We start from the raw sequence: 12,825 nt of genomic DNA, 5'->3' as shown, positions 1-12,825 counted from the left end.
CAGCCGCCTGAAAGCCCAGCGTGTTTTTTTCCGAGCACTCTGCCTTTTTTGTATGGATGCTGTCAACAGACTGTTGTCATAGTAACAGGACGAACGTGCAGCACTTTCCTTCATCACAGAAAGACGACATAGAGTGAGATAAGTGCATCAAATAGAAAGATAAAGACTTATGAGCGTAAATCATGACGAGAATTAAAGATAAACAGCATAATCATGAGCAGAGGTTTATATTCTGGTATATCTCTTGTATTGAGGGTGATTTTATTTATTAAAGGTTTTCACAGAAAAAGTTCGTGGTCACCTGGAAACAAAAATATTTTATCAGTTTGTTTTGTAAGATCTCTAATGTTAAGATCAATAAATAAAACACCAGCTGGACAGACTGTGCAGGATTTTAAGTTGAAGGAGATTTTACCCTCATCTTTAATCAGGCGAGGATAAAAATCCTATTTTGTTATACTTTTCAGTTCAACCTTCTGGGTCCCACTCACAATGAATTCACCAGTAACTTGTGTGTGTGTCTTTCCTATGTCTAAACATTCCGATTCACCGTACAATGTCGTTGTGTCCTGATACGTGTCCGATCACTCAACACGTGAGCAGGTGTTTATAATGAAGGCGAGTCCCGCGTTCAGCTCAGACCTCCTCGTGCTCTGGTCCTCTCGTCATGTCGCTGGTCGCGTGCATTCTCTGGACTTTGTTCAGTGGGTCACTGGGAGGTCCGGTTCCGGTGACTGATGAGGTCCAGACATACCACCACCTGCCCATGTTCCTGGACGCACCAGAGCCGGTTATAGCGCAGGAGCTGTTTCTGCCGGTCCCTCATAAGAGACCTGTCCCCGCCGGGATCACCTCGCTGCTGTTACCGGTGGAGAGACCGCAGCAGAGCGTGCAGGGGACCGGGACCCGCGCTGTTGAGGTCTTCTGTGGGGGTGATGGGATACGCGTGGATCGCTTCCAGGTGCGCTCCTGGACCAACCCGTACCTGTTCAGCCTGGGAACATGCCGAGTCACCAAAGTCACCCCACGTTTTCTTTATTTCCATTACAAACTGACAGAGTGTGGAGGAGAGTCACAGGTAAGGACATAAACACTTATTTTATTTATTTATTTGTTAGGGACAGTGCATATTAATGAACAGCTGTAACAATTACAGCTGGAAAAATGTCAGATTATAGCAGAAGTGCTGGTTTCCATCTGTTGTCCCTAGGCAGGTAACAGAGAAAGATAAAATACAAAGGCACAAGTGACACAAGACAATAATAGAGGTTAAAGGTGGTCACAGACTTGGTTTTCTTTCATTCACTGTTTGAGGTGTGTTTTGAAGATTGCATATGTTTGAGTCTCTTATTGTGAGTGGGAGAATATTCCAATATTTAGTTCCTTTGACTGACAGAACAGTTTATCTGTATGGGGCCTCACAGTCTCCTCGGGCTGTGGCCCCTGGTGCCGATCCCACTGGCAGACTTCAGCTTTATAAAGTCCTTCAAAGGAGGAGGAGCAAGTCTGTGCAAAATTTTATATATAAAACATGCATTTTTAAAATGAGTGACACTGAAATATAATTTAAAACATTGTATTTCAATCCATCTGAAGAAACACACTTACTAAATCCCACAAACTCTCCAGTGCCTAGTTGGTGATGCATGCACATGCGCAGTTAGCCTACTTTTCAGTAGAGCGATCAACACAATAAATGTGTTTATCTTTTTCTATCTCTAAACATCGAAGATAGATTTAAGAAAGATATCGGCGGATAAATCGGTAAAAAGGACTTGAAAACTCTCCTTGAAAGAGCCTTCTCATAAAGACCTTTTCCCTTAAACCACTGCTTTTAGATCTTGTTTTATGCTTAGGTTCTTAACTCTGATTTTACCTTTGACTATTGCCACTGTTTTTATGGTTTTATTGAAATTGTAGCACTTTGAGATTTTCGTTTAAATGTAAAGTGTGTTATAAATAAAATGTATTATTCTCCTAATATTAATATCAGTATCTGTCCCAGAAATCCCATGTTAGTCGGGCAAAATGATTCCCAGGTTTCATAATACTAGAATCTCCCTCTTGATGATGAAATCCACATTAAGATCTTTTTAAAAAAAAAATGATTGGAAAGCTGAATTTGATCATTTCTGATTTGTGCCTCTCAGATTGTTGGTGGGCAGCTGGTGTACTCCTTCACTCTGTCTTATACTCCTCCTCCTCCACAAGGCTTCGCCATCAGAGTCATGGCTCTGACACTTCCCCTTCACTGCCATTACAACAGGTAACTATTACAACTATTGCGTTAGGCCCTTCAGCATCGTACTGCTCAGTTTGGTCTCTTGTGTCTAAAGCTTCTATTCTGTTACCCGGTGTGCTGCAGAGGGTCTGCAGTCATTGAGACCTTTAGTCCACATTCATAGATAAAGAGGCTTCTACAGGACCTCGAAGTGATGAAGTGAGACTGAATGAATTGGTGGAAAGAATAGCCAGTGTTACTGCAGAGAAGTGAAGAGACGCACCTGTTTCTGAGAATCACTATTAAAGGGGTCATATGCTTTTTCTGGTTTTATATGCTCTTTAGTGTGTTTTCCATGTGTCCTGTGCTTCTCCTACGTCCTCCTGTTAGCTGTAGCATTAGCTGCATGTAACGCTTGGTTCTAGCCAATCAGATCAGACTTGGCACACGTGGGGACTCTGAACGTGGGCACTTCAGAGCCTTAGAGAGAGAGTCAGAAGCGAGCCGGTGCATGGAGCGGCAGTTCATGAAAACAGACACTTTTTTTAGAACTTTAGCTGTTGTGAACATACTTTAGTAGGTACATAGATTAAATATATGAACCCCCAAAAGGGCGTAATATGACCTCTTTAAAGTTGGGTCATGGTGTTAAAAAAGATCTCAAAGTTGACCTGCTGTTCTGATCCCCATCTTAAAACTCGTGTATAGTGTTTGTCCACACTCAACGTGGATAAAGTTTCAGCTCATGAGGTAAACACAGGTTAACATTGGGGTAATCCCAGGATGAGTCTGCAGGGGGCGCTAAGTGGCTTGTTCTGCAAATCACAGCATAGTTCGCTGATATGAAGCTGAGAATTTCACAAGACGGCGTCGAGTTATGTAAGCCGGTGAAGTCATTTACTTTGACTCTCTTCTCCCAGCACTGGAGAGCAGGACTCACCTGGCAGCCCTGCAGCGTTCTGCCTCCCAGAGAACTGACCAATCAGAAGAAAGGGGGCATGTAGGGAAGGCAGAGGCTGAAATCAGGATTTTTACTGAAGCCAGTATATCAGAAAGAGTTTTTTGAGAGCTGTAAAGCTGCTCTACAGGTTCCACAGACTGACAACATGAAGACAAGGCAAGTTTATTTATGTCGCACATTTCAACAACAAGGTAATTCAAAGTGCTTCACACAAGACATCAAAAGCATCATGACAGAGGAAAGAAAAGAAACATTAAAATAGAACATTAAAAAATCACTGAAATTATTAAATCTGAACATATGTTCAAATACAAATAATTCAAATGAAATTAATTGAAATAAATAAAGTAAAAATATAAAAAGAGTTAAAAGTTACAGTGCAGAGTTAACATTTAAAATCTTATTAAAGCTATTTAGTGAAAGGCAGCTGTAAACAGTTGTGTCTCTTCAACCTCGATTTAAAAGAGCTGAGAGTTTCAGCAGACCTGCCGTTTTCTGGGAGTTTGTTCCAGATATAAGGAGCATAGAAACTGAACGCTGCTTCTCCATGTTTGGTTCTGACTCTGGGGACAGAGAGCAGACCAGTCCCAGACGACCTGAGCGGTCTGGATGGTTCGTAATTAATCAGGAGGTCACTAATGTATTTTGGCCCTAAACCTTTAAGCGCTTTATAAACCAGCAACAGGACTTTAAAGTCTATTCTCTGACAGACTGGGAGCCAGTGTAAAGACCTCAGAACTGGACTGATGTGATCCATTTTTTTGGTTTTGGTGAGGACTCCAGCAGCAGCATTCTGGATCAGCTGCAGTTGTCTGACTGATTTTTTTAGGCAGACCTGTAAAGACACTGTTACAGTAATCAAGACGACTGAAGATAAAAGCATGGAGTTTTCCAGGTCCTGCTGGGACATAAGTCCTCTAATTCTTGATATGTTCTTCAGGTGGCTGACTTTGTAATTGTCTTAATGTGACTTTTAAAATTGAGGTCTGAGTCCATCACTACGCCCAGATTTCTTGCCTGGTCTGTGGTTTTGAGTCTTACTGACTGAAGCTGATTGCTGACTCTTAGTCGCTCCTCCTTTGCTCCAAAAACAACAACCTCAGTTTTGTCTTTGTTTAGCTGGAGAACATTTTTGCACATCCACTCATTTATTTGCTCTATGCATTTACCCAGTGCTTTTATGGGACCATGGTTGCCTGGCAACATTGTTATATATATTTGTGAGTTGTCTGCGTAGTTATGATAACTTACTTTATTGTTTTTTATAATCTGAGCTAGTGGGAGCATGTAGAGGTTAAACAGAAGAGGCCCCAGGATGGAACCTTGGGGAACTCCACAAGTAATTTTTGTTTGCTCAGATTTGAAGTTACCTATAGACACGAAGAAGTCCCTGTCCTTTAAGTAGGATTCAAACCAGTTTAGTACTGTGCCTGAAACTCCCACCAAGTTTTCCAGTTGGTCGAGTGATATATTGTGGTCAACTGTGTCGAACGCAGAACTGAGATCAAGTAAAACTAAGACTGAGGTTCTGCCACTGTCTGTGTTTAAACGGATGTCATTAAACTCTTAACCAGAGCTGTCTCAGTGCTGTGATTTTATCTGAAACCTGACTGGGAGACATCGAAACAGTCGCTCAATGTCAAGAAGTTATTTAACTGTTGAAAAACAGCTTTTTCGATTATTTTACTTAAAAAAGGAAGATTTGATATAGGCCTGTAATTGTTCATTATTGACTTGTCTAGGTTGTTATTTTTTAATAGTGGCTTGATGACTGCTGTTTTCAGGGCCTGTGGGAAGACACCTGAGAGAAGAGACAGGTTTACAATTTGTAACAGATCTGGAGCCATGACTTGGGAAACTTTTTTGAAAAAACCTGTTTGCAGAATATCAAGACAGCAGGAGGAGGAATTTAATTGTTGTATAATGTCCTCTAGGTTTTTAAGGTTGATTTGATTAAATTGTGTCAAGGTGCTTAAGTTGTTTTTAAATGGACACAGCACATATCCTGATGATGAGTTACAGACAATTTGCCTAATTTTCTGGATTTTTTCAGTAAACAAGTTGGAAAATGTATTACAGGCCCTGGTAGAATGAAATTCAGATGCTATTGACACAGGAGGGTTTGTTAGCCTGTCGACAGTAGCAAACAGGGCACAAGCATTATTATTGTTTCTGGTGATGATGTCAGAGAAGAAAGATTGCAAATTATAAGTGTGAAGTCTCTCTTTGTAGATGTCATAATGAATCTGGAGATTAGTTTTACGCCACCTGCGTTCAGCTTTTCAAAAATCTCTTTTTCCGTTTCTTACCAGTGTCAAATTTCTCCATGGAGATTTTTTCTTACCAGAGACAACCTTCACCTTAGTGGAATCAATAACATTTGTGATTTTAGAATTGAAGTCATCTACCAACTCACTGACTGAGCCCCAGGACAGGGCAGCTGTGGAAGAGAAAACCTGGTTAAATATTTCACTGGTGTTTTCAGTGATACACCGTTTTGTGATCACTTTTGTTTGAATACTTTTGTACACTGACATAGTACTCTCAAATAAAACACAGGAGTGATCAGAGAGGGCAACATCTGACACAACAACCTTGGAGATGTCCAAGCCCTTGGAGATGATTAAGTCCAGAGTGTGCCCTCTGTTGTGTGTGGGCTCTGTCATGAGTCAGCCCAAAGCTATCAAGAGTGTGAAACAGTTCCACCATCCATGGTTATCAACATGGATGTTAAAATCACCAACAATAATAACACAGTCAAAGTCAATACAGATCACAGACAGCAGTTCAGTGAAATCATCAAAAAAGTTTGCACAATATTTAGGTGGCCTGTAAATATTTAGGAACATGGCTCTGGGGGTGGACTGAAGGGCCACATATTCAAAAGAAGCAACATTTCCAAAAGATAATTGCTGACATTGGAAAGAGTCATTAAACAAAACTGCAACTCCTCCTCCTCTCTTATGCACTCTGGCCTCGCTTACAAAACTGAAGTTGGGAAGGGGTTGACTCGATAAGAACAGCTGCATTGTTGTTTTGATCTAACCAAGTTTCAGTTAAAAACATAAAATCAAGCTTGTGCTAAATAATAAAATCATTGATTAAAAATGATTTCCCTGCCAGTTATCTAATGTTTAGTAGAGCCAGCTTCAGGGTCCTAGAGGCTTCATCTGCTAACGTTTTTGGGACAGGTTGTGGCTCAAAAGGAATGGATGCTAAGTTTGACAAGTTTAAAAACCACATAACTGCCTTTTGTTTCTTGGCAGAGTCTCCTTTATTCTTCTATTACCTATCATCACAGAGATTTTGGAACCTACTGACATGCAGGGCCCCGGCTTATCCTGGAGAGAGTCATGACTGCTGATATCCTTGCAGCCTGGACCCAAAACACATCAGTTTGACCTCTGAATGTTCTGCATTTCATCCTTATCAAGAGCTGAGGAGACAAAACATGACGCACCCGTGGAGGGACGGGGGGGGGGGAGGAGGGTGAGAGCCGTGTCGGAACGGGCGATGGTGGGCGTCGTCGGGTGTTTATGGAAGAGAAAAAGGGAGAAGGGCGGGGGGGGGGGGGGGGGGTACTTTTTAATCCAGCATTGACCAGCTCCTTCATCTGGTCAGTGAACTCCAGGTGGGGGGAGGAGGAAGATGATGATCTGATTGGGGTTCGAGGGGGCAAGGGCGGTGAGACTTCACAGGTGTTGGTGTTGGTGAGGGGTCGAAGGTGGATGGAGACCCCTCCTCTTGGTTCCGATGTCTCTCCTCTTTAGGTCTCTCCTCAGATACTGGCAGATGTGATTCTTGACCAAGGTTTTCATCACACTGTGTTTTGTCTTTCTTGAAGCTGTTTTCTTTTGTCTCATGTCCTTGGCAGAGAGAACTGATGGTTAAGACAGGGAGTAAAATAGGCTAGAGGTGAACAGTTTCACCCCAGACATGTTCAGGCAAAATCCATCTGCCTTAAAAAGATGTCTGCGTTCCCAAAGAATGTAAGCAAAGCAGAGAGCAAGGAGAAAAGGTGAACATGAGAACGTGGGTTATTAAAAGCACAAAGTCTAATTGTGATATCTGTCCCTTTTTATCCGTCTCAGGTTTCACTACTCGTACAAAGTCGGCTTCAGACCTCAAGTCCAGCCCAAGACGTTTCTGAAAAGCACCAGGAGTAAACTGAGCTTCAGCCTCACCGTCTGTAACGGTAACGTTTATGCATGATGACATGTTAAAGGGGTGTTTTGGTATTTTTAGAATATAGGTCCTAAAACTCAAATTTACATGCAGACATTTGAGTGATGGGATGATATCTTAGAGAGGATAATATGTGACCTTTTAAAACTAAATCCTGTTGCTTTCTGAAAGATGGATTTTCATTTATTCGACAGAGCATTGGGAGCCTGTCCCTGAGGGTCAAGAGTTCGTTTTGGGGGAGTTGGTGTATTTCAATGCCCAGAGCGGAGTTCTGTTAGCCGGAGAGAGTCTGTACGTGGACTCCTGCTATGCCACCAGCACCAAAGACCCGGACAGCCAGCTCAGAGTCGACATTATCACCAACTATGGGTGTGTTTTTAATCAGTAACACATGATACAGATGGGTTTTTTTTTACTGTTACTACTCTGCTGCTTTACATGAGCTTCTTGTGTTTGACTGCAGCTGTATGACAGACAGCAGGAGGGAAGGCAGCGGCTCATACTTTCTGTCTGCAGGGGGCGCCGTGCTCAAGTTTTCTGTGGATGCTTTACTCTTCAGGGCGGTCTCACAAGTAAGAAACAATCATTTTTTTAAGACATAACTTCCCACCTGCACACACTTTTATTTTAATTTATTCTGACTGGAAATTTCCACAAAAATAAGTCACAAGAGTAAATAATTTATACTTTTTGAAGCCTTTGTTTTGGTTATTTTCTCCCATGCGTTTCACTGAATATCTGTTCTGTTGTTTGCTGTTTTGGTTACAGGTGTTGTATCTCCACTGCTCGATGTCAGTCAGTCTCACTACCTCTCACGTCTCAAAGTCCTGCAACTACAACACCGCTGCTGGCAGGTAAGCTTGAGTGAACATCACATCATTCAAGAATCTCTAATATTTGTTTGTACGTTTTAAGAGAGGAAATTTAGAATCCTGCACAGACATGGAAATAACTAGCATAGTCATTTTTAAGAGGGTGTTATGATGTCATGGTTTTACTACAAATCAAGCCTGATGACGCCCCACTCTTGTGATAAAGGCACAAAGATGCACCTAGAAAAACCTTCACGTATTATCCTCTTTCATCTCAAGTGTAAATAAGTCTCAGAGCTCCCCAAAACATGTGTGTGAAGTTTCTTGTTCTGAATCCACTCTGATCCTGTATTTGATCATGTCTATAAACCCCTCAATTTCAGCCCTGCTCAGAACAGGCTGTTTCTGTGTCTGTACCTTTAAATATGTAAATGAGCTGTGTCTGACCACGCCCCCTCTCTGGAAGGGCTTGGGTGTACTCGGTGCTTTCTCACTCCATGTCCTATTGTTCACGGTGAGAAGGCAGACTCAGAGGGCAGAACAAACACCTAGCTGTGGGAGTGTCACCCACCTGGGGGAGGGGCTACTGCCCTTTGTGATGTCATGGAGGGAAAATCTCCAAACAGCCTTTTTGAGCACACATTTTCTGACAAGTGGAGCAGGCAAAAGACGGAGAGGATGGACTTTTCTCATCAGAGACACATATTAGTGTTAGAGAAACATGGTGAAGAGTATTTTGCATCATATGTGACCTTTATATCAACATTTTCTTCTGTATCCAATGTTTGCGTCACATGTCAAATTGTTAGTTTGAGCACTAAAATTGTCAAACTTCCCCACGTTGTTGTTCTGATACTAAGGATTCTCTGTTTTGTCACTTCACGCCTGTAGGTGGGAGGAGCTTGAAGCCTCACCCTCAGTGTGCTCGTGCTGTGACTCCACGTGCACCGATGGACAGGACGGTGAGTTCAGAACCTCCAGTGTTGAAAATTGAAGTCAATGTGGAGGTGTAGAAAACTGCAGTACCTCGATTGTCCATTTGAGGCTGGATCCAAAAGTCAGAAGTCCCACTAACAACCATATTAAAATGTTAACTTTTTACAGAAGATTAAACATGTTTACAACCTGGTTCAAATAACAATTTTAGAATAGCTCATTTCTTTTCAAACACTGTACCGTGGGCATTTTCTTTTTTAACTCAGCCGTTTTGATTCCATGAAGGATAAGAGTTATGCCTAATTAGGGGTGTGGCTGATGTTGCTGCAAGTAGGCATGTTGTGGCTGTTTACCAACAGCGCTTAAAGCCCACCTCAGCTCACCTTACATGTTTCATACAGTCTTTGTTCATGTCACTTGACTCTAAATTACACCTGCTGAAGAGAAGAAATCAAAATACAAGACTTCACAATCTGAGTGAGGATGAGTCGTAGAGTATTGTCCCCTTATTCCAAAGACTTAATGTAAAAAGGGTCAGACCCACGGGCAGCAGTTGAAATCATGTAATTTAAGTATTTTAGCAAGAGGTGCACATTTAATAGTCCTACATTTTGGTAGCCCCACCCTAAATCCTCGCCTGCTTTACGGTCCATGTGACTCTAAAAGGGACCATCATTATAAAATGGACGTCATGCTGCTTTGAAAAATACTTGAAACTACAGATAGGGAACACAAACTGGGAGGTTTGACAGTTTCATTTTCTGACTACCAGTAGATTTTCCCCCTGCTGGACAAAGAAGTCAGGTTTGGTCATTTCTGCATTGGCTTCACTTTTAAAAACAAGAGGCTGTGTCCACTTCTTATTTGTTTTGTGTGTCAACAACAAAAATTTCAGAATAGGCAGATTATAATCTAGCATGATGATCTCTTATCCATCTGCCCGTCTAAATTGATTATTAAAAAGCACAATTATGGTTCAAAGTAATATTTTGTTTTCTTTCAGTGATTAAGAACACAGTCAGCAGTCAGGGCTGGTTCGTCGAACAGAAACCAAGAATGAGGGCGAGTTCTCTCCAAGCAGAGGAGGAGGAGGAGGAGGAAGAAGAGGAGGAGGAGGAAGAAGAGGAAGCAGAAGAGAAGGAGGAGGAAGAAGAAGAAGAGGAGGAGGAGGAAGAAGAGGAAGCAGAAGAGAAGGAGGAAGAAGAAGAGGAAGAAGAAGAGAAGGAGGAGGAAGAAGAAGAGGAAGCAGAAGAGAAGGAGGAGGAAGAAGAGGAAGAAGAAGAGGAAGAGGAAGCAGAAGAGAAGGAGGAGGAAGAAGAAGAGGAAGCAGAAGAGAAGGAGGAGGAAGAAGAGGAAGCAGAAGAGGAGGAGGAGGAGGAGGAGGAGGAAGAAGAAGAAGAAGAGGGAGCAGAAGAGGAGGAGGAGGAAGAAGAAGAGGGAGCAGAAGAGGAGGAGGAGGAAGAAGAAGAGGAAGCAGAAGAGGAGAAGGAGGAAGAAGAAGAGGAAGCAGAGGAGGAGGAGGAGGAAGAAGAAGAGGAGGAGGAGGAGGAGGAGGAAGAAGAAGAGGGAGCGGAGGAGGAGGAGGAGGAAGAAGAAGAAGAGGAAGAAGAAGAGGAAGCAGAAGAGGAGGAGGAGGAGGAAGAAGAGGAAGAAGAAGAGGAAGCAGAAGAGGAGGAGGAAGAAGAAGAAGAGGAAGCAGAAGAGGGGGAGGAGGAGGGAGCAGAAGAAGAGGAGGAGGAGGAGGAAGAAGAAGAAGAAGAGGAAGCAGAAGAGGAGGAGGAAGAAGAAGAAGAGGAAGCAGAAGAGGGGGAGGAGGAGGGAGCAGAAGAAGAGGAGGAGGAGGAGGAGGAGGAAGAAGAAGAAGAAGAGGAGGAGGAGGAAGAAGAAGAAGAAGAGGAGGAGGAAGAGGAAGAAGAAGAAGAAGAGGAGGAGGAGGAGGAAGAAGAAGAGGAGGAAGAGGAAGAAGAAGAAGAAGAGGAGGAGGAGGAGGAAGAAGAGGAAGCAGAAGAGGAGGAGGAGGAGGGAGAAGAAGAAGAAGAGGAGGAGGAGGAGGAGGAGGAAGAGGAGGAAGAAGAAGAAGAAGAAGAAGAAGAAGAGGAGGAGGAGGAGGAAGAAGAGGAGGAGGAGGAGGAGGAAGAGGAGGAGGAGGAAGAGGAAGAGGAGGAAGAAGAAGAAGAAGAAGAAGAAGAAGAGGAGGAGGAGGAGGAAGAAGAGGAGGAGGAGGAGGAGGAAGAGGAGGAGGAGGAAGAAGAGGAGGAGGAGGAGGAGGAGGAAGAAGAGGAGGAGGAGGAAGAGGAAGAAGAAGAAGAGGAGGAAGAAGAGGAGGAGGAGGAAGAGGAAGAAGAGGAGGAAGAAGAGGAGGAAGAAGAGGAGGAGGAGGAGGAGGACTATGAAGACCTGCCACCGGAGACAGATATCAACAGTAATGAGGGGAAAGCGGTTTCTGAAAAGATGCCTGTGTTAGATGAGAGGAAGGAGAGGAGGAACAGTTCTGCAGTCAGCCACCAGGGGGAGAGAGAAACAGAAGAGAAGGTGAAGCAGGAGGACAACCAGATGAAAGAATTGGGAATGATGAAAGCGGGAAATGAATCAGTCTCTGGTGCATTAAATAGTTCTGAATTCATTGAGAAAAGCAGCATTAATGTGCAAAGAGATTATTCTGGAAAAAAAACTTTCTCTGCAACAAGAGACAAGGAAAGTTCCCCTGCTGGCAATGTTTCCACAGCTGCAGCGCTTTGTCCCAAAGGTGATCACATGAATTGTAGTTCTGCCGACGCCGGGGTTGAAAGTTATCCTTCTGGTTCCACGAATGCAGCTGTTGGTGCCGATCTCCCGTCTAAAGATAGAGCTCCATCTGATCTCGGTAGATCTGGTTCTGTTTGGGATTCAAGCGTCCGAGCGAGTCCGCTTGGCAGTGGACTTGAGACCAGATTAGAACCAGATTCTCATCCTGCCGGGTTCAGTGGTCTAATCCGCAGGTTACTTGTTTTTGAGTCTGGACTGAAAGACGATGAAGCCCTTCATCACCTGGGTCAGTTTACTGAAGCAGCAGAGCCCCACAAAGAAGAGTTTCCTGGAAGAGCACACAGTCTGAGTTCCGGTCTTGTTGGATCAGAGCAGCAGGACAACCCGGGTCATTCCTCTGTGGTGACGGTGACTGAATCTAAATCGGACTAAATGATTTACAGAAACCAACATCAACAAAATGCTGTAGAAACCGTTGTTTATCTGGCTCTACCAATGTAGATCATTATTAAACTCCTCACTGAAAATCTTCATCAGACTGTGACATCATTTTTTTAATCTGTGTGGGTAAAGCTCGTTAGTGAGAGCTGGAGCTTCACTGTGACTGTCCAGTGAGTGCAGCTCCTGGAAAAGTAAAGGTTAGGATTTTTTTTTTTTGTCATTTTATCATTTAAAGGATGTCTGAAAATATCCACATCTTCTAAAAATATTACTAATATAAGATAAGACTTATTGATCCCCAGCACAAAGACAAGGAGCAGTAGGTAGTAGTCTGAGCTACTGCAGAACAGGCTGCTGACTCTCAGCGCCTGGAAGGAGTTTATGATCATGCACTTAATATTAACACCTTATCATATTCACCACACTTCTATTTTTATCTTCCAAACTAGATCGCCGCAGTCAGAACACGTAAACAGAACAAATCAAACGTTTTTAATTTTGTTCAAGATTTTTGTTAAACTTGC

General features: G+C 43.0%; 1 protein-coding gene across 1 annotated transcript; it reads left to right on the top strand.

Moving 5' to 3' along the window:
- The first annotated feature begins 503 nt into the window (after nucleotides 1-503).
- Nucleotides 504-12,385, top strand: LOC109999518 (caldesmon-like). The gene is made up of 8 exons (XM_065958319.1): nucleotides 504-1,078; nucleotides 2,151-2,266; nucleotides 7,274-7,377; nucleotides 7,562-7,736; nucleotides 7,831-7,939; nucleotides 8,136-8,221; nucleotides 9,071-9,141; nucleotides 10,119-12,385. The coding sequence occupies exons 1-8, from the start codon at nucleotides 668-670 to the stop codon at nucleotides 12,290-12,292; spliced, it is 3,246 nt and encodes a 1,081-aa protein (XP_065814391.1). The 5' UTR covers nucleotides 504-667; the 3' UTR covers nucleotides 12,293-12,385.
- The last annotated feature ends 440 nt before the right edge of the window (nucleotides 12,386-12,825 follow it).

The sequence above is a fragment of the Labrus bergylta genome, chromosome 8 (genome assembly GCF_963930695.1).
Source record: "Labrus bergylta chromosome 8, fLabBer1.1, whole genome shotgun sequence".
Classification (NCBI taxonomy): domain Eukaryota; kingdom Metazoa; phylum Chordata; class Actinopteri; order Labriformes; family Labridae; genus Labrus; species Labrus bergylta.
This window is presented reverse-complemented; position numbering and strand designations above follow the sequence as displayed.